The sequence below is a fragment of the Protopterus annectens genome, chromosome 3.part0, assembly GCF_019279795.1.
Source record: "Protopterus annectens isolate FY-2018-M chromosome 3.part0, PAN1.0, whole genome shotgun sequence".
NCBI classification, from domain to species: domain Eukaryota; kingdom Metazoa; phylum Chordata; order Ceratodontiformes; family Protopteridae; genus Protopterus; species Protopterus annectens.
In genome coordinates this window covers 1,613,199,437-1,613,227,350 of record NC_056731.1, presented here as the reverse complement: position 1 = coordinate 1,613,227,350, position 27,914 = coordinate 1,613,199,437, and the positions used below count along the sequence as shown (strand labels likewise).

The window sequence follows — 27,914 nt, the reverse complement described above, 5'->3', positions numbered from 1 at the left end:
ATCCACTTTTAGTCATTAGGTCTTTTTAACCATTCCAAACATAGAGTTATTATACCATGTAGGTAATAATTGTCAGAGAGTAATAACCTGAATGTAGCCTTTTAATTATTTATGTAAATATTTTTCTCTAACTATTGACATAACCATTGACTCCCCCCACCCCCTGTGCCCAGTTAACTTTTGTTCTTACTGGCAGTGAGAGCCAGGCATCACTGGAATGGACAAGAATCCTGTGACCGATTTAACCCATTCTGGTGAGCATTATATGCCCATTTCTTGTCCTGGAAGATGACAGTCAGGCATGAGCAAGTAGGCCAGATGCTGGTCACACAGCAGTCCCCTCCCCAACCCAATTGCTGTATTATAGATGACTTTCAGATTTTGCAGTGGTTGCCTGGTCAGGAAGTTGCATGGGTGCCTCAGTACATGCCTGCTTTCCAAGGCAGTAGTTTTGCCACCTCTGTAATAGCACAGTCCTGCCTAGTGTCTTCCATCAGTGATTACCTGCTCAGCAGTAAGTGTCACTAGAGTGGTGGTGTGGAGGCCCACGCACACTTTGTCTCTGCATGTGGTTCAAGCCTCTCATAAGAAGAGTATGAATGTGTGTGATTATGCAACATTAATATATTCAGTTGTGAATGACCGTTAAGCTAACACATCAGGCATGTATGTATTATAGCTAATGCTAGTAGCCAATTCCCAGTTAAAACTCCATACTGTCTAGTATTGACTGGTCCATCCTTAGGCAGATCCCTCTCGATGATGTAGTGAGTAAATTTAATAGCATTTTCCTGAACACCCTCAACTCCCTTGCCCCCTCCAGGAGAATTAGAATCAAACCACGTTACACTCCCTGGCTTTCTAAGGATACTAGATCCATTATGCACAAAAGAGATAATGCTTGGAAAGTCTGGGTTAAAACAAAAGAACTACCCCTGCTGCATAAATACAGAAAAGTACGGAATCTTGTCAAGAAACAACTCAATAAGGATAAAAGATATTACCGTAACTCTGCCCAACTCAGTAGCAAATCCAACCCACGTAATTTCTGGTCTACCCTAAACAAAATTCTTTCTCCAGGTTACCCTTCCAACCCCTCCCCTTTCCCAAATAAATCTCCCCTGGAAACCTCTACCCTCCTCAATAAACACTTCATTGACACAATCCAAAAACTCTCACCCTCCAACTCTAACGCAACTGCTCTCCCTATCCCTCCCAACCTACTTAACAAAAACATTTTCTCCTTTCAACCTGTTCCCACTTCCTACATCAAAACACTTCTTCTGAAGCTTAAACCCTGCTCTCCCTCCACAGATAATCTCCCTCCTACCTTCCTCAAATTAGCTGTTGAATCTATAGCCTATCCTGTATCTATTCTTATCAATATATCAGTTCAAGAAGCTACAGATGTTATGTGATCCTATCTCGCCTACATTCTGAACTGATGGGTTCGGAGCCGATCCCTCGGCTCCGACTCGGCACGCTTATGCTATAGAGCGAGGCCACTAATTGGCTGAGCTATCTTTATCCCAGGATGCACCACCACTAATCCCCCAGATCTCGTTTGCCACTATCAAGCTTAGATGTGGTCTCAACATTGGCTGGGCTAAGTACTAGTTATTAGGCTTTTCCTGTCACAAATTTCCTTTCTTTGAACCCAAAAGCTGTTTTAACAGCTATTGTTGTTATATTAGTGTGTTTGGTGAATTTGTGTTAGTAAATTCATGATTTTTTTAGTCAGGGAAGGTTTCCCGTTTTAGTTAGAGGGGCCTTCCCCTGTTACTTTGCTGCTTGTGTAATTTCTTGGGTCAAGTACCCGTTTAAGTTAGAGGGTCTTGACTCTGTCTCTATCTTTCACTCTTTTTTTTGTCTGTTTACTGTTAGTGTTTAAAAAAAAAAAAAAAAATATATATATATATATATATATATATATATATATAATTTTTGTTAAAGTTGTTGTATTGAACTGTCTTTAACTAAAAGTTTAGTGTTGTTATCACATATATTGGTTCTTTGGCAAAGCAGTTATGTCGAAAGAACACAAACCCTCCGGGTTTAAGAAATGCACGAGGTGTGGTTTTAAAATGTCCATAACGGACGACCACGCCTCATGCGTGTATTGCTTAGGTGCTAAGCATTTACAAGAGTCGTGTAGTGTGTGCCACGCTTTCTCTTCTAGAGTCCTCCAGGAGAGGAAAAACAAATTAATCCTCAAGGGATTAATCAAGCCTTCCTTCGAGGAGGCTTTATCTTCCTCTCCGTCTCCTTCTAAAAAGAAGAAAGCTTCGGCTCCGACCAGTCAGTCGGAACCGACTGCTAAAAAATCCAAGCAGACTTCTCCATCGGCTCCACGGACTTCGGAGCCGAGGTCGGAACGGTCTGCCTCGATGCCTCCAGCCTCGACCCCTCTGGTTTCGGAGCCGAGGTCTGGGGCATCGAGAGGCGGGTCACCCTCATCGGCTCCACTGATATTGGAGCCGATCAGGTTACCGCTCAGACTCCTCCCCCCGAGCCGAAGTCCTTATCGGCACCGAGGGAAATTTCCTTGAAACCTTCCTCGGAGCCGATAGTTGTTGAGTCCTTCCGGAGCCGGTCCCCGAGCCCTTCGGAGCCGATGGAGAAATCGGTTCGGGCCCGATCGGTATCCTCTAGGTCATCCAAGATGTCTGATTCGGACATCGACAGGGTGCTCCTTCGACTCTTCCAGTCTCCGGTGTTCCAAAAGCTTGTTTTGGCTCCAGCCCATTTGGCTTCGGAGCCGATGGTCCACTCCCCTACTGTGGTTCCTCCTCCAACAGCTTCGGCACCGTTGGAGCCGGTGCTGGTGGAACCTGTGGAGGTGTTAGGTCGGGCCCGACCCTTGCTCCAACTCCGGCTCTTGGGTCGGAGTTCAGTACACGGACTTCTTCCTTCGGCCCTGGGGGGAGGCTCCGGGATTGATGCTCTCTGTCCCAAGTCTCCCTCTTGGTGCATTGGCGGCGGGAGTACCGTCCACTGTCGTGGCCACGGAGGTGGGACCCTCCCAGGATTCTGGTTGTCCCGCCTTCAGGGCTATGAGGAGCGCTTTAGCCAAATCTTCCTTGGCTACCTCCGCGGTTTCCCCAGCTACTTCCCTGCATACGGAGACTGGGTCGTTGGCAGTCCCCCTGTCTTTAGACAGCGGAGCCCCCGGGCCTCAGGTTACCCCCGCTGGGGTTTCTCCCCCTCCTGGAGGTCCTTCTGAAGCCTCTTCAGAAGAACCCCCCAGGAAAAGGTCGTGCAAGAGGAAGCACGTTGACTCTCCTGATGAGTCTTTGACATCCGACACCAATCACGATGATGCAGAGGGGTCCCCTAAGTCGTCCTCGGATGATGTCTCCTTTGCAGACATCCTGGAAGCCCTAAAACAGCGAGGCGGCTGGCAGTCCAAACCTCCCTCTGCTGATGAGTCGGTGTTCCTGAAGGCCTTCGGGGCTCAGCCCTCTGCCTCCTGGGTGTCTCCGCCCTTCGTCGAGCTCTTGGATTTGATCTGTCGAAGGGCGTGGGAACACCCAGACTCTGTGGAACCGGTGCCTGCTCGTCCGAACAAATTTCTCTCGGCGCCCCCTGATAGAGAGTTCCTTACTAAAGGTGTGGCTGTAGATGCTTTGGTGGTGGCATCTGCTACCCAGCAGGATGTAGCAGAGGCTTCTACGTCCGTCCATCCTCCTAATAAGGAGTCTAGGAGCATGGATCGGTACGGAAAGCGCACCCTTAGTTCAGCAGCCTTTACACTGAGGTCCTTGAACTACCTGACGCACTTTACCAGATTTCAGAGGGATCTGATTAAGGAGCTATCCGATACCCTCTTGGGTAACCTGCCTGAGGAGCTGGCCCAGACGGTTGGCTCTCAGCTGGCTACAATGTCGTCCATTTCAAACTCGTCCATGAGGCTCATTTCATATGCGGCCGAAGGGGCGAGTAGAGCGGCGGGTACAGGCATTGCTCTACGGAGACAAGCCTGGCTCCGCCTGTGTCATTTCGTGGAGGCCTTTAAGTCTTCATTTGCCGACGCCCCCTTTGATGGGTCCTCTCTGTTTGGACCCAAGGTAAAAGACACACTAACCCACTGTGAACAGGAGGGTAAGACTCTGACTGCCGTAGGGGCACGATTTTCCACTCCCATTCGGCCTTATCCCAAGGCTAAAAGAGGAGGGAAAATGTGGTTCCGTAGATCTCAGAAGCCTTACCCCTCTCAGCAGGAAGGTTCCCCTTCCAGAGGCAGAGGAGGGTGAAATTCATCCGGAAGACGCCTTCCCAGAGGTGGCAGAGGCCCTCGCAACACTGGAGACCGCGAGTCCTTTCGTGGCTCTTCAGCCTTTCATAGTCCCTGAGGGATTGCCCGGCTGTGCTGCTCCGGAGCCAGTCGGGGGTCGTTTCTCGAAGCACCTGAAGGCCTGGGAAGGGATCACTCAGGACTGATGGGTGCTTCGGATTATCGCCGGAGGTTACTCCATCCCATTCTCTCACCCCATCCCTCAGTCCAAAAAAATCCCGGACCCGCCACCCAGTCAACGGGATACCGCAGCCTCAGAAGTTTCAAAGCTGCTGCAAAAAGGAGTCATCCAACCGGTCCCCGTAGACCAGATCGGATTAGGGACTTACTCAAGATTCTTTTTGGTGCCAAAAAAGACCGGGGACTTGAGGCCCATTTTGGACCTAAGCATCCTAAACCGTTAAGTCAGAAAGTCCAAGTTCCGAATGGTCACTCTACAAACCATTCTCCCATTGCTGGAGAAAGGTGTTTGGATGTGCTCCTTAGATCTCAAGGACGCGTATTATCATATCATGGTACATCAAGCGTCCAGGAGACATCTGCGCTTCAGCCTAGGAGACAGTCATTTTCAGTTCCGTGTGCTGCCCTTTGGTCTCACCACAGCCCCCAGGGTGTTCACCAAGTGCTTGGCAGTAGTGACTGCTAACCTGAGAAGTCTAGGATTCCAGGTGTTTCCGTATCTAGACGACTGGCTCCTAACTGCCACCTCCAAGCATCTACTTCTGCTGAGCCTACAAGCCACTATCTTACTGGACAATTCCCTTGGAATCACCTTCAATTGGCCAAAGTCTGTGTTGCGGCCATCTCAACGAATAAGATTCATAGGGGTAGAGATAGACTCAAACCAAATGCGGGTCAATCTACCTTCGGACAGAATTCAAACCATACAAAATCAAGTTCGAGCCTTACTTCCCAGGTCCACAGCCCCAGCCAGAATGGTCCTGCAGCTATTGGGATCCATGTCTGCCACGGTTCTTCTAGTCCCCTTGGCAAGGTTGCACATGAGAATCCTCCAGTGGCTTCTTTCAGCTCAGTGGTCTTTTCAGGAACTCCCTCTCAGTCACCTCATATGGATCACGGAATCTTGCAAACGGGACCTTCGCTGGTGGCTAGTGCCCTCCAATTTGGATCAGGGACGACCCTTTGTTCTTCCTTCTCCGGCCACTTTGACCACGGACGCCTCCCAGATGGGGTTGGGGGCATTCCTGGGCAGGTCAGTCCAAGGCAAATGGCACCCGGAAGAGGCTCTTCTTCATATCAACATCCTAGAAATGAGGGCAGTACTCCTGTCCCTTCAAGCCCTTCACGATTATCTCCCTCAGGGCGTAATCGCTGTTCACTCAGACAACATGTCAGTTGTCTGGTACCTGAACAAACAGGGAGGGACCAGATCCTATCCTCTTTGCAGAGAAGCCATGAGAGTTTGGGAATGGGCAGTCTCGACCAAACGCTTCCTAGTGGCTACTCACATACCGGGCAAGTCCAATGTCATAGCCGACAGATTGAGCAGAACCATCCTCTCTCCTCACAAATGGTCTCTGAATATGACAGTGGCAAGTCAGATTTTCAGCGAATGGGGAGTTCCGTGTTGCGACCTCTTCGCGACTCCTCTGAATGCGAAGTGCAAAGAATTCTTCTCCCTAATCCCGGCTCCGGGGAAGAGCCCCATGGACGCATTAGTCCATCCTTGGCCCACCGGCTTGCTTTATGCCTTCCCTCCAGTTCCTCTCCTCCCCAGGGTGATTCAAAAGGCATCTCTCTTGGGGAGCAAAATGATCTTGATTGCTCCTTACTGGCCTCATCAAGTGTGGTTCCCCTATCTTCGGAAACATGCTCTGGAAGGTCCATGGTTCCTGGACCAGGTCCCAGACCTACTGGTTCATCAGTCGGGACTATTCCACCAGTCCCTACACACCTTAAAATTGACGGCTTGGCTCCTCCTCTTCCGACGATAGTCAGGAGTCATGCATTGGATCCAGATGTTGTGCACATATTATCTTCGGCCCATAAGTCTGCTACAAAGAAACTGTATTCTAGCAAATGGAAAAGGTTTGCTATTTGGGCTCAACTCCGGGGCCTGGACCCCATTTCTATTCCCGTGGCAGAAGTACTAAAATTTCTGACCTCTCCTTTCAATCAAGGCTCTTCAGTTTCTACCATCAAAGTACAATTGGCAGCAATTTCTAATTTTCATGAATCCATAGACCCACCTTTAATGAGCAACAGATTGTGTAAGACCTTCTTGAAAGGTGCTGCTCTATTAAGACCTCCGATTTCTCATCCTGCACCTTCATGGGATCTCGATATAGTGTTACGCGCCTTGACTTCTTTCCCCTTTGAACCGGCAGCCACATGTGATCTAAAGTTGCTATCATGGAAGACAGCCTTTCTGGTGGCGATTACTTCTGCCAGAAGAGTTTCACAGCTTCAAGCTTTGTCAGTGAAACCCCCGTACTTGGTTTTTCATAAAGACAGAGTATCCCTCAGACCAAATCCTTCCTTTGTTCCTAAAGTTTGTTCTACTTTCTGCTTACAACAATCGTTAGAGCTTCCAGTTTTTTTCCCAAAATACTCTAACAAAGCGGAGTTCATATTCCACACACTAGATGTCCACAGACAGTTACGTTTTTATTTAGACAGGACCAAACAAACAAGGAAAACAGATCAGTTGTTTGTATCCTTTGCAGATAACAGATTGGGCAACGCTGTCACAAAGGTCACTATTGCTAAATGGATCAGGGACTGTATTACTCAAGCATATATTTATTCTAACAAAGAGCTTACCACCTCTGTCAAGGCTCATTCTACAAGGGTTATGTCTACTTCGGTAGCATTTCATTCTAAGCTTGCTATTAGTGACATTTGTGCTGCGGCTACATGGTCTTCCCTGCACACCTTCATTTCCCACTACAAATTAGATGTGGCATCTAGAGGACGAGCTTCATTTGGTTCCACAGTGCTCAGGAGTGTTTTCCAATGAGCCACCCGGGATTTAGGTGCTAGGGACGCTGTCCCATCAGTTCAGAATGTAGGCGAGATAGGATCACATAACATCTTTTAGTTATGTACTCACCATAACTTCAGATGTTTGGGATCCATCTCGCCTACATTCCCAATAACCCACCCTCCTTCCCCCTTCCTTGGAGATCAGAGGATATCAGAAGGTCCGAATCCTGTTGTTTCATCTTGAAACATCTAACAATGTTATATAACCAAGTTGTGCATGTGTGCATGAATGCGGACAAACAAGATCTGGGGGATTAGTGGTGGTGCATCCTGGGATAAAGATAGCTCAGCCAATTAGAGGCCTCGCTCTATAGCATAAGCGTGCCGAGTCGGAGCCGAGGGATCGGCTCCGAACCCATCAGTTCAGAATGTAGGCGAGATGGATCCCAAACATCTGAAGTTATGGTGAGTACATAACTAAAAGTTCCTTTCATTTGGAAATCCTTCTTCAGCATTCCCCTGCATAAAGGAGGAAACTCAGCTGACCCATCTAAATATAGGCCCATCGCTATCCTATTCCCCTGTCTCTAAAATACTCGAAAAATGCATTCACTCAAAGCGTCTTAATTATCTCCTCCAACATAAACGTCTCACTTCCACTCATCGTGGTTTCTGGCCTAACCATAGCACAGCTACAGCCCTCCTATCATTTACTCATACTATCGCTGAGCCCCGTAATAACAACCAACTCATATCCTGTCTCTTTCTTCACTTATGCAAAGCTTTTGACACGGTCTCGCACTCCATACTGCTATCTAAACTTGCTAATGTCAACCTATCTGCTGCCTCCCTAGCCTGGTTCTCTAGCAACCTCTCTTGTAGGCAGTCATCTCTCAGATGTCTCTCATCCTGCTCTCCATACATTTCAGTCTCTTCATGGGTTCCAAAAGGTTCCATGTTGAGTCCCCTCCTGTTTAACGTTTTCACTAATGAACTATACACACCCTGTAAACAATCCTCTCTCATCCAATATGCGGATGACTCGACTCTCATCTTCACCTCCAGCAATACCTCAGAACTCCATACCCTAACTGAAGACACCTTTCTATCCACTGAAAAGTGGCTGTCTGATAATCTACTCATCCATAACCCTAAAAAGACCAAACTCTTGCTCTTTCTGCCATCTTCTCTCTCATAATAAATCAGCCTTTGCTGTTACATCCTCCAATAACGGTATTGTAAAACCTGAACCCTACACAAAGCTCCTAGGTGTCATCATTGATGATGAGCTTAGATTTAACCTACACTTACTCCAATGTATAAAAAATCCTCACCAGAAACTAGGCTTGCTGTATCGCAACAAAAAATTAATAACCTCCAATGCTAGACTCTCCCTGGCACAAGCACTCCTTCTCCCTTCTATATGCTGCCCCAGTTCTAACCAACTTTCAGTCCACAACCTTGACCAAACTTCAACAAAAATACAACAAAATAGCTGTATTCATTATGAACTCTCCTAACAACTTGCACCACTGCCTTGCACTAAACTCTCTCCAATGGCTTGAACTCCCTTCTATCGCAGTTTCAAATACACTCAATACTTTACAAATCATCTTCCTTCCCAGCACTCTCCTCCCTGGTATCCACCTCTTTCTAGTCTCAGGCCCTCTGCACCTCAAACTAGCAACTTTTGCCAAAGAAGAATGTGGGCAAACTTCTATGTAAATGCTCTGAAGCCCAAGGCTGAAACAAACTTCTTATACACATATGCTCCATTACCCACCCATTGCACTTTAAAAAAGAACTCACACTTCACCTACTTAACACCAAGATTTGTCCCTGCCATGACCCAACCTAATCCCACCACACTCTTCTATCATATTCCCACCATATGTGTATTTATAATAGTGTCTCTCTATTTCACCTACTAACCTACTAGGTATTTACCTTGTAAACTCATCCTCACAAAACTGAAGGCTTATATTTTGATGTATATTTTTATGTATTTTGTACAATTGCTACTTGTATATTGCTATGTGTGCTGTTCTTACTTTGTAAATTTACCTTGTAAACTCATCCTCACAAAACTGAAGGCTTATATTTTGATGTATATTTTTATATATTTTGTACAGTTGCTACTTGTATATTGCTAAGATCAGTGCTCTGTTAGATGAATTGATTTTCTTCAGTATAATGTTTTTGTGCCTGACTGTGTTGATTACAGAACCTGTTTGCCACTGACAGCAAATATAAAGGGGCCGTGTCAACTACAGATAGTGGTTTCTTTGAGAGTATTTGTGCGTACGTTATAATAAAATGGCTTTGGCTTGTAAGTGCTTTATTACTAAAATTATTTGAAAGTATTTCTTTTTCTGGTGTCCTGTCTCTTCCTCCATGTGTTTGTAATTATTGTACCTCAGAATTTTAGTGTTACACCTTGACTGGGTGAACCGAGCTGCCCCCCCCCCCCCCCATGGGCAGATTGGCTTTACCACTTAAACCTGTATTTCCCCACCCAACATATCCAGCACCCGTGCCAGTAGTCCAACACAAGTTGCCTGGGTCATAGTCAGGGCTTCATTCTGAATTTAACATGTTAAATGTAAACTGTAGATGGAAAGAGTAAATGTTTACATTTAAATGGTATCTTAACAGAATGCATTCAGAAGGTCTCCGTGATAAGTTCTTTTGTATGCAAGGTGGTTTAGCCTGAGGCATATGTAGTAAATGTTTTCTAGTCCTGCACTGATAGCTGTGTCTGGAAAATATGAAGGATGATACAAATTTTGATCTAGAATCAGAAAGCAGTCGATGTAATCCAGCCATTCTAGTATGTGGTTGTATTTATTTATAAATGTTAGTGTATATGTGTGGTGCCTAGGTACTTAATGCAATCTCTACATTAAAGTAAGGTACCATTATTAGAAGTGGAAGCTCACTCAAAATAGGTGGAATGATAGTAGTTGCTGCAGAATAGAATTAAACGTCTGTCGATGTTTAGTAGCAGATGTGACTAGCTAAACCAGATTTGAATGTAAGCCAGTCTTTGAGTGTTACCCATGGCTAGGAGCAATATTTATTTTTATGTTCTTTGCTAATACATTGGATGGCAGTCAGGTCACTGCAGTGTGAAGTGGAATCATTAACATGTGGACTGCATGATGAAGCAAGTAGCATCTGAAAATGACCCTAGTCTACATTAATAACTTAGACAATTTTTTTCTTCAGACTGTTACTGCTATATGTCTTAATTTGAGTTGTTTTGCCTTGCTTCTGCTTCATTTCAGGTTTCATGCCACACCATTCCATTTTTCTGAATTTTTGGCCAGCTTTATAGTCTCCTGCTTCCTCCTCCATAGACCCATAGTTGTCTTCTTACTTTTTCTTTACAGTAGTTAACTCTTTTGATGTTTGACAAACATTTTTTTAAGTTGCTGCTGTAGTTTAATAGTTAGATTTGGTTTGTAAATGCAGTCATAAAATAATGCCCCAGGGCAAACACTGTGGGCTGTATATTTGGAGAGGTGGTTGTGAAATTTAGGGGTTTCTATATCAATACATAAAATTCAGGAAAACAAATTGAAGTTGTTCAAGGTGGAGAAAGGTTTTGGAGATGCTACCAGCAGAGCTTTGACTTCAAATGCTGCTTTGCGGATGACTGCCTCAAGTTGTTAAATATTCTGCCTACGTCTGATAGTAATAGAATGAAACAAAAATGCAAGACAAATAAACATTGGCAAAACAAACTTGTGGTAAATGAGTTTTGTGTTGAGTCTTTTGGTGTTTCTAATTCACTAGTCAAAACTCTTGTTGAAAGATCTCCTGCTAAACTAGTCAGGAATGAAAGTTTATTTTCCATAAATGGGTAGGTTAATTACATTATGGGCTTGAGATTTACATTAACCAGGTCTTTTTGGTCCTAATTTAACCTTCAGTCAGAGAATAACTATGAAAATATTTTGGAATCCTTCATTACAGCTCAGCAGACAAAGTTTTATTCTTCCTCCTCTGATTGTAGGGATTGAGCACATCATTGGTCTCTTCAACATTAGTGCCAGTTTTGATGGATTGATCTTCAAGCTTTTTGGACTGAGGCTTTTGACACTCAGCACATGGTCTTTTGGACTTCCTGTCCCAATATCAGTGGTCTGAATCAGTGCCACGTCTGTTGATGTTGATGCTAGTCTTAGAGAACTTTGGTCTTCTGCTACTAGAGCTGGTACCTTTCTTTTTCATCATTGGATTGACATCAGTGTCAGTGCCATTGCTGCAGACAGCTCTCTGCATATGCCACCCCCCCAATATTAGCCTTTGCTACAAATGTTCCTTTGCATGTTTGGATGCCTTAGCTGGGGTCTTTCTGTGCTATCTGGATCCATTGCGGTTTCTCCATCATACTTGAACCTTTTCAACTGATAAGCAGCATACAGGTAAGAGAAAACATGTAGACTTAACTTCAGTCTCCAACCTCAGATAGCAGTGATGAAGAGGGAGTAGATTCCCCAAGCCTCCTTTATGATTTAGCTTGGAAAAGCCCCAGGGATTAATAACCAAGAAAATGATGGGCCTTAAATCCTTCAGTTAGCCCAATAGATTTGCATCCCTCTTCTTACAGTATGTGGAGTACAGGCTGCTCTTAAGGTGACCTATGTCTCAGTTTTTGAACCATGAAAGATAGTCTTATATGACCTCCTATTTCTTTGCAAAACTAGTGACTGTATAAATGGCCACAATAGGGACCTAAGTCTACACCAAGTAAGGAGATGTTTGTAGGTCAATGCATTCCCTTCCTGTGGAATAAGTTGTCACTATAACTTAAGCAAAGTACTCCTGTGAATGTCTTTAAGGCTAGTCTTGACAGTTGGATAGGTAGACACAAATGTACACCAGGATCATCATGTATGGCCCAGCTTGATTTGAAATGAAATGAGCTCTATTAAGTGCTCCAAAAGAGTGGCAGGATAGTTTAAATAGGTCTTTTTAAAGGTGTATATGAGTAGTCGTGTTATGGTCTCCATGATCACTTACTTTGTGATGTTTATATGTTACTGCGTTTCCATATAGAGAGGAAAGTCAGACCTTTGGATTTATCCTTTTTCAACAATCCAGTGTCACTGAGGTCTATGACTTGGTCTGTAGCTGGGTAGGTGAGCCCAGCTATAAAAGATGGCGTCATGTGCCTTTTTAGTTGCACCTTAATTCACTAATAGGATTTACTTTTGAAGTGCTAAGCAAATTTTTCTCACTTGTTTGACAGAGACATTTTGTGTGTGTTAAATGATTTACTTGATGTCCCAGTTGAAAATTAGTAAGACATTCACTTGATTTAAGTCTGATTTCTCCAAAAGACTGTAGTTTGTAGTCTGTTTGGTTGTGATTGCGGTAGCTATGAAGCAGGAAAAGTAGCTTAGTTTGGAAAGGTAGCAATTTACTTTTTTAGAACATAAACTGCTTTTTCTTACATCTCTTTAGCTTAATTTCCTTTAGTCTGTGATCTGCTTATAAGGCTAAACATTTACTTAACGGAAGGTGTTTCTAAGGAGAGGAAATGTATGGAGTCTTTCCTTCCCCTCATAAAATGGAAATGTTAAGGATGTTGGAGTGTCCATCGGGTGCTTCTGAGTGTCAAGCGCATTTTGTACTAAACAAAACCATTCTTCTTTCTGCTGTACATATTAACATTTTTCCGCAGCTTCATGGCTTAAAGTCTGATTTCATTCCCCTCTACATTACATAGCTCATTTAAGTCTTGCCTCTCCACTGCCAATGTAGGTGTGTCTAACAGAGGAAGCAGTGCCTGAAGGGGTTACATCTATTCCTGTCATGTTTGTCAAACTTGTGTTAATTGTTTGAGTTTTCCAAACTGAGTGGAAGTTTCCAGTCCACTTATCAGAACTCTTGTATTTAGCGCAGATCTTCAGTCTGGTTGTGTTCCATTTTTGATTCATGTAACATTTTTGTGCTGCATTGTCACTGATGAATTTCCCAGCTTGTATTATGTCTGGACATCAGTAGAGAAAATGACTCTTTCCTTAGCTGAATGTGATTCAGAAGGAACTGATGTTCAGTATCAAGAGACACAATGGGTATTGAAATGTCGTCCCCTGGCTGCCATTACTGCACACTTGGCCATAAGTAATTTAAAATCTGTCATTTATCATTTCATTGGGTGTGCATATATTCTACTGTTGTTATACTTGTATCAAAGATATAAAAATAGAATTTCAATTCACTCATTTTATTTTACTAAAACTTGTCAAGCTAAAAGTTGTTTGCACAGTCTGCATGTGTGAGGCAAGATCAACAACTTCCCCACTTGACTGACTTTACATAATGAACTTAGAAGTCATATCACCTCCTAGGTTACTATGCAAGTATTAGACTGCAGATTATTAGAAGATTAGCTAGTAACAGGATGTCAGAATCAAAGTCTGTATCATGTGTCTGTGAGGTAAGGATCTTTTTAAACACTTATTGAATTAGCTCTTGTGACATTAGGCAACTTTACATTTATACAAAAGTAATCAAACTGTATTACCAAAGTAACATTAACAAACATTATACTTCACATATATTGCTATATATCATAACACCTAAGCAACATTACATAAATTATTCAGTTCCTGTCCTTTTGTTAAACAAGAAACATCTTTATTAAACCATCACAACATAAGCAATCATACATTTATGTAAATGAAAACAAACCACAAACACGCAATCGTAGTTGCAAGCATTTTACATCACAAACTATACTGACAGACTCCCAGTTGCAAACATTATACATCACTTATAATTTACCCAATCATTTTCAGTCAAACATTACGTAGCTCATTTACATCCTGCCTTCTTTTAAACCTCATTCCTCCTCGTGTGTATTGTTCCCACAATTCCCATTTTTTCCTATGTAGTTTGCTCCTACTCTTTTCTAAAGATCTCACTTCCAGTTGTCTTATCTCTGTTACTATTGTGATGTTCCACCACTGGCCCAATAATCAAGGAGCCTCAATCCTTACCACTAGTACCAGTGGGGGACGTACATTAGGAGGATGACAGATACACACACAGTATTTCCAGAAACAGCTCACTGCATCAAGTGCAATTTCTCTTAAGAGCACAAAGAGACCACCATCAGTCTGGGGCTGTTTTTTTCCCTCTTTCTCCAGATCCCCAATAAGACTCCCCACTGGCACAGATATAGAGTTGAGATCTCAGCTGAGTTGCCAAGCCAGTACCTCCAGCACCCTTTTTGTCCAACCAGTGCTTCGTGTCCCTGCCCAAGTAGCTGACGCACACATGCTTGAGGTTTAATTTATACACAGACACACACACCTGGGAAAGGCTGGCACAGGTTTACTAGCTATGCCCCCTTCTTCCCAGACTATAAGGTAGTTTTTACTGCCACCAGCCAGCTCCTTATCTGCTACTTTAAGGCCCTTAACAAAGGGTGTCCAATCTTGCTGTGTAATATTACTGTTAATACAAATGGTAGTTTGAACAAGAGCAAGGCTATTAGGAGTGGCCCACAGTGTCATCAAATGAATGTGCAAGTACTCTCAAAACTTAAAGATGTCTCAGAAATATCAGCCACAATGAAAGGTTTAAATATAATTAATAATGAAACAAGAAAATAGTATATAATCACAGTAACTTTGGAGTTCAAAAATCACAGGAAATATTTAAAACAACATTGCAGGACAGTCTCAAATAAGTAAAGAAAACATCTAAGTTTAGCTTTGCTGTATTCCTGACTATATCTAGAGAATTACTATATCCTAGTTAAATTACTTAACAGAGCAAGCAAGGCAGATGTGGTGAGTGGGTCTTCCAGCTGATGTCAGGGCAAAGAAAATTATACAGAATGCTGAGTCTCTCTCAGCGTTCTTAAGTTAATTTATCGAATATTACTGCTGGGATAGCTTGCAGAATTATATCATTTCTTGTCGTCTCACTCTATCCCAAGTAAACCCCCCCATTGATGCAGCTGGAAGCATTTAGCATCTACCTGTAAAAATACATAAACAAGAACTTTTCTTAGATCTATGGCAGATTCTGGACGTCATAAAGCAATAAACACTTCCAAGACGATACAAAAAGCTTCTAGTTCTAGACGTTGTGTCCGTTACTGCACTGCAACTGAAAGATAATATCCTTTTATTACATGGCCATAAAGTAATTTAATTTAAGCTATTTTTCTGAAGTTAACCTCTTCTGTTTCAGCTTCCCTGTTAAAATAGATACATTTAAACAGTTACAACAGTGTATATGCATTTCTGTTCTTTTCCAGTAGGATACACAGTAGTTGAATCTTTAAGCTCAGTACTTTGTAAACCCTTTTCAACACACACTTCTGTACCAGCAGTTTGATATACACATAACATGCAGTTCTAATACATTTGTAACACAAGCATATGAATCATGTTGATATTTACAAATGACATTTACAAAATTCCAGATAGCTGGGCTGGCAGTATCTCCTTTCCTGACAACCATATTCACTGGTTCTGATATGGTTGGTTTAGATTTTGATTTCCATTTTGTAGTAACTGCTTTTTTGGCAGCCATCATAATTAGACACAGCAAGGCCTTGCATGTCTAGGCAACTAACCCCCTCTCCCCCAGTAGGTTCTGTAATGTTTATGCTGGAAATCAGCATAATAACTACTTAATAGAATTAGATAAAGTTGACTGGTCCCAATTTACAGCAAAATTTGCTCCATTGTAGTTTTGCAGGACCTCCTTAACATCTAATACAGCACATGATATTCTCTAGTTAGAAGTATAGAACAAAGGTAAACAAATGTCATTGACATATTTTAGCAGTTAAAGGACAGTGCAGCGAAGGAGAAGTAACCTTGGAAAACTGGAATCCCAATCCACACAACATACTGAAAAATGGTTGCTCTTTTCTCTGTAAGGCTAATTCACATGACAAACTGAAACACAATTAATATTTATCCTCATAAGATTAGCTCATGTTACCACTAACAGTGCAGAATCAACCTACATCAGGAAAAAAGTTCTAGCCGCCACACATTATTTTGAAAGGCTGTCAAAGAATTAAATGATGGAATCCATTCTGGCTGTTACAATACTGATTCATTTGACTCCTTCATTAACAGTCGTAAAGACCATAACCACGTTGATATCAGGTTGAACCTCCTCCGAAAACTTACAGAAAATATGCCAAAAGAGCTAACACTCCACTGTTGGTAACACGCTTTGACACAGAAAAAGTCTTTGACCACGTAGATATGCAATGCGTACTCGTTACCTTGGAATAAATGGAATTTTCCATCAGATAAGACCCTCATCATAGACTTGAAACCAAATATAAGAATAGCTATTCTGTTTTATAGCTTTGCACTTATTATTTCTTTATAAGTTGCATTCTCATAACCATTTAGCGGCCTTTTGGTTAATATCGAGTATAATCTGTTCCTTTCTGTGATTTTGCTTTATACAACCTTTTTTATTGTGTACATTATTTTCTTTCTTCTTGAATAAACTGGCAGAATTCTATATGTAGTAATTGTATACAGATTGCACTACATTATATATGTCTGTTTAACTTGCATTGTACTAGCAACATGAGCTGCATCTGAAAAAGGTCTTCACCAGCCTATCTACCCAGTTAACAGTTACATTTTTAGAAAATCCATTCCTTTATTCTTATATTAGTTAGTATTTGGTGTAACAGTTTTACTGTGATGAATTTGAACAAATTCCATTCAGTGAAATACTTGTTGATAATAGTGAATGGCTCACAGTGTTTGCCTGTTGTCACTTTGTATATTTGTAGACTCCCAGTGTCTGCCTGTTTTCAGTTTTGTGTTTGCAGATCTGCTGTTTATATGACCAAAGTCAGTCTTATGTAAGATCTTTACATTTAAGCAGTAGGGAATATATATTATTATATGTATATATCAGTATGGCATTCAATGACCATTAACATGCTTACCTTAATTTTAATTTTTGCATCCTAGAGTGTTGTACAGCAAATTTCACCACAGATTTTAGATGATAGATGAAAATACTTAGCCAAACCTACTTAGTGCTAATTTTATTGGTCTGGTTTAACTTGCTGTTTTTTGTAGCAAAAACTGCAGAATATATTCATGGCGATGATTATTTATTTATGTTTTTGTGTGTATAGGTGATGGTGGCAAGGACCGATTAATACCATTAGTTCAGGGTCCTTCAGACACCAAAGACCTTCACAGAAGCAAATGGCTCAATGAAAGCAGAAAGCTAGAGTCCCTTTTGGCTCCGGATCTAATTGCCTTCACAGTCCAGGTTCCTCAGCATATGGATAATTGTCATAATTCTGGTAGGCGTTTCTTTTTTTTTTTATTATTTGTATTGTTCCTTCTTTCTCAAGTCATAAAGTGTGTGCTATCTTGTTCCAGATTGTTGTTGGTGTTTCCCTGCATGAATCTAGCTAGCTGTAGGTAACAGCTTGAGCAGCGTTACTTCTATACTCTTAACTTTCATACTGTTTCATTTGGAATACTTGCCTAGCTGTCAGATATGTAATTTACTATGCGTGAGTCATAGCAGAGTACTTGAGTGAGGCACTGTAGCACTGGACAGTTAAATTTGAATCCACAAGCAGCCCTTTCATATTGCATGACTACATTTTCTAATAGCTGTATGGTACCAGGATCTAGGCTTTGTTTTAGTGAGAATTTTATTCTTTCTTTTGTTTGTTATCAGCGTTTGAGAATCGGAACCTCAAATATTCTTTTCAGTTTATTATTTCCCATGCTACTTTGCAGTTTTCTATTAATTTTGTCTCTTTTAAGTCTGATGAACAGCACAAAATAGGCAGTGCAGAGATGCTTGTTAACTGGTTTGCATTATATCTCTTCTGTTTTGATGTTCTTCATTCCACATTGCTGCAGTCCTAACTATTGGGTAGTCCGCTGTCCAGTCGGCCCGAATACCAAAGTATATGGCTGACGTCGGTCAGGGCGCATTAGACTGACGTCAGTACGTCAGGGTACTAATGCGCATGACTGACGTCATATCCTCAGTCTTTTTTGCCGCATGGTCCGATGCAGAAGCAATTTTGCGAGTGCAGGTTGGCGTTCTGAAAGTTTCTGAAGTCAGGGTTTCAGACCGAATCAAAGTTGGCTAAGTACCCCGTTGGGGAATATTTTGTTTTTTTCTTGCCTCAGTATTTAACCGGATGTCAGAAAAAGTGAATAACTGTATTTCTTGTGGGAAACAGATACCTCATAGGGATTACCATACTTTGTGTATACCTTGTTTAGGGCCTGAGCACGACGTTGTTGGATGCCGCTCTTGTGCTAGATTTAACAAACGCACTATTAAGAGAAGGTTAGACTGTGCCAGGTTAGTTTTTGGGAAGCGTTGTAATTATAACATGCCGTCGGATGCTCCGACGCCCGCTTCCAAAAGCGCAAGGACAAAGCAGCAAGGCCTAGAGTGGAAGAACCGACAGTCCCTGACGTCGGTTCTTTAGAAGGCTCAGTGGAGCCGGAGGTTCTGCCAGGTGTTTCTTTGGAGTCTCAGGGAGAGACTTTATTGTTACAGGATGTATCCTCTCAGGAAATAGGCCAGGCTGAGGGGGCTTCTCAGGTGGCTGTTCTTCCCTCTCTTCCTAAGGTGGTTAGAGCCTCCCCTTCTGTTTCCAAGGCTTCTTTGAGAGGCAGGCCAAGTTTAGCTTCAGTGGGGTTTCTCCTAGTGCTTGGGGTCTTTGCCTAAGAAACATATGCTTAAAATGGCAGAGGATTTGATTACTATGATTAGAGGTTCTATGCCCCCTCCTGATAAGAGGCCTAGGGTGGAACCTGAGTTAGAGAGTTTTGAGCACTGTTAGAGGCTTCTGAGTCTTCGCCTGAAGACTTGCAGGAGTATCCTCCTTATTCTGATTCTGATGTGGATGATTCTACTCCTTCAGCTTCTCCTCCTGAGGATTTTTCATTTTCAGAGACTCTGCATTCCATGAGGGAGCATTTTAAATGGGAAGGTCAAGATTTCTCTGATTCCAGGAAGAGGCTTAGGGAATTCTTGTTATTACCCCAGCATAGGGGTTTAGCTATACCTCCTGTTCTGAATGTGGTGGAAGATGTTTTTGCAGAGGCTTCTCTGAATCCTGATTCTTTGCCTCCTGCCCCAGTTAAACCGGATAGGTACTATAGGGTGCCTGAAGCTCATAAGTATCTTTTTAAGAGTCCTAGGGCAGACCCGGAAACTGTTTCTCAGGGGCCTAAAGGTGTGAAGGCCTCTGTTGTTAAAAATCCTGTTCCTCCTGATAAAGAGGCAAGGGCTTTGGATAGATGGGGAAAGAAAGTGTATACTTCTTCCACTTTAGCCATGAGGGCGTTGAATTGTCAGTTTCACATGTTAAAATATCAGAATTACCTACTTTCACAATTGAAATCTAAGGTGGATGCTCTGGCGGAAGGTATTGAGTGTAAAGAGTTGCAGGATTTAGTTCATGTGTCTGAACAGGTGGGTAAACATTCCTTGCAGTGTGGTTTTGATGCTGTGCAGGCCTCCTCGAGGGTGGCTGCCACTGGTTCTGTTCTTCGTAGGCATGCCTGGTTGAGAGATCAGAATTTAGCTGAGCATGTTAAAACAAGGATTTTGGATGCTCCTTTGCAGTCTGATGTGTTGTTTGGTTCGCCTGTGGAAGCAGTTTTAAAGAAAATGGAGGACAAGGCTAAGTCTATGCAAACTGTTAAGGATTTTTGCAGGTGCAGCCTCCAGTTTAGTAGAAATTGGCCTACTAAGGGATGGACTTATCCTGCTTATGATTCCCAGTCTAGGGGTAGGTCTAGGCGTGGTAGGGGCAGAGCTCAAGGTTCTTTTAGGCCTAGGACAGGAGTTCCCCTGCTCAGACTTCTGGTGAGGGCAGGGGTCAGTCCTTCGTAAGCAGACCCAATGACTTGCCTTTTCAGCTGCCAGTACATTCTCGCCTGGCAGCACCTTTGGGAGGAAGGCTGTCTCTTTTCAAAGAAAATTGGGATTTAATTACCCAAGACAGATGGGTTCTGGATATCATTCACCACGGTTACAGGTTTTATTTCCATACCTTGCCTCCTTTCAAAGGCATGCCAGACATTCCTCCTCTACAAAGAAAAGAGGCTCACAAGCAAATTTCTCTGTTGCTCCAAATAGGGGCCATTCAGCCAGTTCCTGTGGCAGAAAGGGGCCTAGGATTTTATTCTCGCCTGTTCCTAGTACCGAAGAAGGGGAACACGTGGAGACCAATTTTGGATTTATCTATCCTCAACACTTATCTGGACATTCCCAAGTTCAAAATGTTGACGTTACAACAGCTTTTACCTCTGCTGGGCAAAGATCACTGGATGGTAACTTTAGATCTCAAGGAAGCTTACCTTCATGTGCCTATAAGACTAAGTTGCAGGAAGTATCTGCGTTTTCGAGCTGGGAATTCTCATTATCAGTTCTCTGCATTGCCCTTTGGCTTATCCACTGCGCCCAGAGTATTCACAAAGGTTCTGGCTCCAGTGATAGCTTACTTCAGGCTAAAAGGAATTCAAATCTATCCTTACTTGGACGACTGCCTGATTCTAGCTCAAGAAAAGGAAGATCTTCTACAGCATTTGGATTATGTCATAGCAGTGCTAAGATGCCTAGGGTATTCTGTGAACAAAATAAAGTCCAGTCTAGTACCGTCTCAAGACATGTGCTTTCTGGGTGTGAGACTGAATACAGCAGCCCAGATGGCCTTTTTAACCCCGGACAAGCAAAAGAATCTTTCCAGTTACTTCCATCAACTATCTCTTCAGTCCGGGCTGACTGCAAGGACAGTCCTTCAAGCCTTAGGGTTCATGGCATCTTGTATTCTGGTGCTTCCCAATGCCAAACTGCATATGAGGAAGCTGCAATGGTATCTCAAAAATGTATGGACACAGCACTGCCAGGATTTGGACACTGTCATTCAAATAATACCTTGCATTCAAAAGGAATTTTTGTGGTGGGCTCAGGAATGTCACCTAAACAAGGGACTCTCTGTGACCCGGCCAGAGGCGAGTCAGATTCTAACGACAGATGCCTCAGACATTGCTTTGGGAGCTCATCTAAATGGAAAGTGGATACAAGACAAGTGGCCTGCCAGACTTCAGCATCTACATATCAACATGAAAGAGATGTTAGCAGTCCAGTTTGCATTAATGGCTTTCAAGGAGTTACTTCTTCCAGGGCAGGTGTTGATTCTAACAGACAACACAACTGTCATGTGGTACATCAACAAACAAGGGGGAACGCATTCTTACCCATTGTGCAGGCAAGCAATGATTTTATGGGAGACTGCGCTCAGCTTGCAACTAACTCTTCAGGCAAGGTTTCTGCCGAGCACAGAACTCCTTAGCAGATGTGTTAAGCAGACAAATCATGGATCCCCACGGTGGAAACTGGATCTTCATGTATTTCAAACATTGACAGTGTCATGGGGAACTCCAGACATAGATCTGTTCGCTTCTCCACTAAACCACCAGCTGCCAAAGTTTTGCACAAAGAGGTTTCATCACACAGCTTGGAAAGTGGATGCTCTTTCTTTCAGTTGGAAAAATCTTCATGTGTATGCTTTTCCACCTCTGCCTCTTCTCCCAAAGGTACTTCTAAAGGTCAGACAAGACAAGCCAAGGATGATTTTAATAGCTCCAGATTGGCCTCGGCAGCACTGGTACCCATTACTGAGGAGTCTGGTAAGGAAGCCTCCATGGCCTTTACCCTTGATTCCACATCTGTTGTCTCAGAGGGACGGTCACCTGCTCAATGTCAAGCTCCACTCTTTTCATCTAACAGCCTGGCATATTCTGTTTTGAAAGACAGCAGGTCTCAACTTCCTCAACAAGTTTTAAATGTGATTATGGAAGCCAGAAGACCTAGTACAAGGAAAGTGTACGCAGAAAAATGGAAGAGATTTTTATTTTGGAGTGCAGCAAACAATTTGGAGATTTCTGAGCCTAATTTGAGTGTGGCTCTTCAATATCTTACTGAGTTATTGGACAAAGGTTTGTCTTTCTCTTCCATTAAGATTCATGCTGCAGCAATTTCAGCTCACTATGATTGTGACCCACCATTGTTTTCGCATCCTTTGTTCAAGCAATTTCTTAGAGGGGCAAAGAATATAAGACCCCACGTAGAGCTCCTACTCCTGCTTGGGATCTCAATTTTGTGTTGGAGAAACTTACTCTACAACCTTTTGAGCCTCGGCTACTGCTGACTTGAAATACTTGTCATGGAAGACTGCTTTTTGTTGGCCATTACTTCTGCTAGAAGGGTTTCTGAGTTGCAGGCCCTTATGGCGGTAGAGCCTTTTTGATTTTCATAAGGATAGGGTATCTTTACGCACTAATCCTTCCTTTATGCCTAAGGTGGTTTCTAGTGTGGCTTTAAACCAAACTATTCATTTGCCTACTTTTATGCAGATCCTCAAAATAAAGGGGAAAAGATTTTGCACACTTTAGATGTACACAGGCAGTTGCGTTATTATTTGAGCAGGACTAAGGATTTTAGGCAGTCTCAGCAGTTGTTTGTTTCTTTTGCCTTGGGTTCGCAGGGCAAGCCTGTGTCAAAACAAACTATTTCTAGGTGGATTGGGTTTTGCATTGCATTTTGTTATTTCCATCATGGCAAGGAGATTCCAGCTGGGATTAGGCCTCATTCCACTAGGGCTACTGCCACTTCAACAGCATTTCTAAGGGGGGTGGCAACTAAGGATATTTTGGAGGCAGCTACTTGGAGTTCAGTGCATACTTTCTCTAAGCATTGTCACCTTCCTCTCTACTCTAAGTCTAGGGCTGGTTTTGCCACAGCTATTTTGCAAGGCATGTTGTCAGTTCCTGCTTCCTTATGATTTGCCAGCCTCCCTTACCTCTGCTTTGGGATTCTACCCAATAGTTAGGACTGCAGCAATGTGGAATGAAGAACATAGTACAGTTTTGTACCTACCATAAATGTAGATGTTCGAGGATCCACATTGCTGCAGTCCAATTTACCTCCCTCCTTCCCCTCTGTGTTTAGGGGTGGTTGTGTAGGTGAGGTTATATTCTGGTACTTTTGTATATATTGTACATATTTTTGGTGCAGGTATGTTTGGAGTTTTTGGTTTTGGCCTTATCTTTTCAGGGTCTTCTGACATCTGGGGCAAGAAAAGACTGAGGATATGACGTTGGTCATGCGCATTAGTACCCTGACGTACTGACGTCAGTCTAATGCGCCCTGACCGACGTCAGCCATATACTTTGGTATTCGGGCCGACTGGACAGCGGACTACCCAATAGTTAGGACTGCAGCAATGTGGATCCTCGAACATCTACATTTATGGTAGGTACAAAACTGTACTTTTCCTTTTTTTCCAAATATATTTTTATTGAATTTTTCAAACTTTTCAAACATACAAAGGAAAAATTGTAAGTCATTGCGGGAAGCAGTAAAGTATAGATATATATGTAACAGTTAGTGCAAAAACTATGGATTTAGAACATAGCAGTTATCTTACAGGGAAGCTTACATCTTAGAGACCAATATAAGCAGTAAAGACCCCCAATAACCTAGTACAGTCAAAGTCTAGGGATACAAATGGAAAGTGGCTTGGAAGTAAGAATATATGACTGTCTTAAGAAGAAAGAAAAGAAGTAAGGAGAGTATAACCATAAAAAAACAACTATTTACACCATGTACTTCTATTTATACCATATTTACAACATATTTACACCATGTACGCCAGAGGATAACAAAATGATATAACAAAATATTTTGTAAAATCAAAAGTTATCGTGTGATGGTAACAATGTCTAATGGTTACAGGGCCAGAAATGATACTGATGGAGGTTTTCCTGGAATGTAGTGTTAGAGACCCACATTTTGGAAGATTATTTAGTTTGGATTAGGTCAAAAAGTCTACACCAGTAATTCAGAAAATATTCTGTTTTCTTTTTATTATTGCATAACTTATGTGCAGTTATATATTTGATTGCCATTGATGTAAAGTTTTCCCAAGCTATTGTTGAGGGATTGACCCAGTTCTTGGCTATAAAATATTTGAGAGGGGCACAGGCTGTAACACAGAGATTTAGGAATAATGTTTAAAATCATAGTTTGCCAAGAGAATGTGTTTTTTTCGTATCCCATTTTTTCCAACTGAGTTCTGAGAGAACACCAAAGTTTGTAAATATTCTTACAGCTCCAAAAGATATAAAGTATATCTACGTGTGGGAGGGAACAGAACGGACAGGTTAGGTTTTTATTGTATCCGAATTTCAGTAAGACTGCTGGGGTATAGTAGGAATTGTTGTTTATCATAAGCTGAGTGTAAATTAGGTTTTTGAAGGGGGTTAAATTCAGGGTATTATTGATTGCTTCGCACTTAGACTCCATAGAAATTTCTCCTTGTATACCGTCCCAATATTTGGAAAATAGAAGTGAATGATTATACTTAATGCTTGACACAAGTTTATAGGTGTTCGAAATCATTTTGTTCCGTAGGGAGAGTGATTTAATGATAGATTGTGATACTGTAATGTCTTGCTCCTTCACTCTATAGTAAGTGAATTTATTTGTTAGGAGCACCAAATAAAGCTTTGACCTTGGCAACATTTTTAGAGTTATAGAATCTTCTGTTTTGTTTCCGTATTTCTTTGCAAGCTGTTTTGTTTGCCTTGGAAAGTACAACTATTATTTTGTTAATATCCTTCCAAGGGTGTGACCTGAAAAACTTGTTGCACAGCTGTCTTCATAGATGGATGAAGTCCTTACTGTATCCCACCTGACCTGAGTTTTTAGTAGCACATTATGCAGAATTTGTAAATAAATAATGTATGTGTATATATATATATTTATATATGTATATGTATATGTATATATATATATATATATATATATGTATGTATATGTATATGTATATATATATATGTATATATATATATATATATATATATATATGTATATATATATGTATATATATATATATATATATGTATATATGTATATATATATATGTATATAGGTATATATATGTATATATATAATGTATATATATATATATATCAAACACAAAGCACGAACTAAGTCCCAAAAGGCAGCTAGAAAAAAGTTTGCAGAAGCACAGAAGCCCAATGAACTTCTTCTTACAAGTCTAAGAGGTCTTGTAGTCATAAAATACTTCTCCGTTAATGAAAATCCTTTAATGCGAAGCAACAATGAAAATACACGGAAAGTGAAACACTCATTGGTAGTAGACTCCAACATAAAAACAAGGAATAAATCAAGCGCTTTCACCCGTTCCTATGACGGGCTTTTTCAAGATAAATTATTACCATTACTTTGCTTGCTTAAATACAATACTACTAATTCAATTACTCAATTAAAAAAGTTTTAACAATTCAATTACATCAATTATTGGATGAAATTTCATTAATGCTTAAGAAAAGTCAACTGCTGAGCGTATTCAGTTAACATAAATTTTCGTCAAACATTATTTTAAAAGCATTTCTACTGTGGTACATTCTAAACACTGTTAATTGTACTTATTAATCAGTGATGTTTTGTAGAACATTACGCTAAAACTAACAAATTATTACTCTCAATACTAGTAATGTTCTTGAACAAATGTTTGTGTTAAAATAAAAATAAAAGGTAATATTTTAACAGAACCCCTCCGCTCTCCTGTTAACTGCCGCGGGTACATTTGGCCGTGAAACTGAATATTAGCTCTTAAATAAATTTAACTGACTTCTAGTCCTTATTTTGCTCTCTGCTTATTTTATTAGCTATGAATTATTAAAAGTCAAAAAGTATGTTGGATAATTCATTCTCTTCAGTTGTTGGAAGTGATACTGTTTTGAGAATAAGTGATCACGTACTGTTTATTCTTACATGCTGGAACCATTAACAGAATGTAGTGTGTTTTTAGATGTTAGCTGGACCTAAATAACATATTGTTTCGTTCACATTATCTTTGCTCAAACTTCATAAAATAAATTTTGAGTTAGCGATAGTTATTCTGCCGTAACTTTTATTATTCAACTTAAAGGGAAGACTTGTGTCCGGTCAAATGTTATCGAAATCACATAAAGCTTCAGTATTATAATATTGTTTTGACAGTAAGCAACCTTTGCTTAAAATCTGTTAAAACTTGTATTAAAAGTTTTTAAAAAATATTCATTTAATAACATATAATTTGTGTGTCAGTAAACATGCACATAAATTTTGTTATGTGACAATCTTAATGTGCTAATCAATTTCCAACTATATTAAATATATTATTATTAGTTAACATCAGAATAGATATCTAATAAATAAATGATGTATAAATATATGAATATATATAAATGTATGTAACTAAATAAATAAATAATAATATAAATATATAAATACATAAATAAATATATTAATGTTTTAAATGATTTAGAAATATTAAATATGAACTATGGGTATTTTTTACTACTTGTAACATTGTGTCAATAATTATCATTTCATTTAAAAATGTATTGTTTCGTTAAAATTATTAATTCGTTTTTAAATGAAAGAATGCTATGAACTCTTGCAAAATTAATGTAAAAATGTACTCTTGATCAAGTAATTTTTTTGTTATAAAAGTTCTTATGATATAAAGAAATTTTTAATCCTGAAATGTACCTAGCATATAACCTAAATTTATCATAGTTTAGCCCTTCTTAGTTTGAGGAGGCTTGTAATGCTAATAGTTTCATTGAGTCCTGGGAATTTTGAAGCATTTAATCTAAGTTGCCAATTCAACTCCTTAAATTCAATGGTAGCTTCCCAGTCTCCCCCTCTAGGATTAAGGGGAACCTGTTCTATAACCATAAATTTTAATGTCATGTTAGGGCATGCAGTAAGATGTTTGACAAAGGCATTTGCTTCTTTCTTTTTCCGAATATCATACATATGTTCATAAATTCTCTTGCGTAGTGTTCTTTCAGATTTACCTATGTAAAAACTGTCACATTCTTGACAAATACCTAGGTATATAATACCTTTTGACCCACAGTTATAGTAACATGTTGGTTTTACAAAAAATTTTCTTGATTTAATGTAATAACCATTACTTTCAAGAATATGAGAACATTGTTTGCAACTATTACATTTATATGTTCCAATCCTGCCACCTTTGTTATCAGATTGTATTGGTGGTTGATTTTCAAACATATTTTTTAAATTAGCATTCCTTGCATTTACAAACATCGGTCTTTCTGGTACCCATTTTTTTGTTTCTTCGTTTGTAGTCAGAATGGGCCAGAATTTATTAACCATTTTCTTTAATTGTTCAGTTTCATTATTAAAAGTACAACAAAAACTAGTTTGAGAAGTTGGGGAATTCACTTTAACTTCTGGTGCGGGGTTCACAGGAAATACTGGTTCCAAAACTGTGCCTAATAGTGGACTGTACATACCTGTTCTTCCTTCTAAGACTTCTTGATACATTTTCTCTATTAATGTCAGTGGGTAACCTCTCTCAGAGAAGAGTTTTCTTAACACTTGGGCTTCAACAAAAAATTTTTCATCTGTATTACACATTCTTGAAGCCCTAATGAATTGACCTTTAACAATGCCCTTTTTCTGTGAAAAAGGATGGGCACTGCTATAATGCAGATATGTGTTAGAGAAGGTTGGTTTTCTATATACAGAAGATTCAAAAATTTGTAATTCTGTATTC

General features: G+C 40.8%; 1 protein-coding gene across 1 annotated transcript in view; it reads left to right on the top strand.

Moving 5' to 3' along the window:
• Positions 1–27,914, top strand: part of VPS13B (vacuolar protein sorting 13 homolog B) — a 5,424,989-nt gene that overhangs the window by 1,452,380 nt on the left and 3,944,695 nt on the right. The window contains exon 19 of the mRNA XM_044065647.1: positions 17,394–17,567. Coding sequence (XP_043921582.1) covers positions 17,394–17,567 — 174 coding nt within the window. The remainder of the gene's footprint in view (positions 1–17,393; positions 17,568–27,914) is intronic.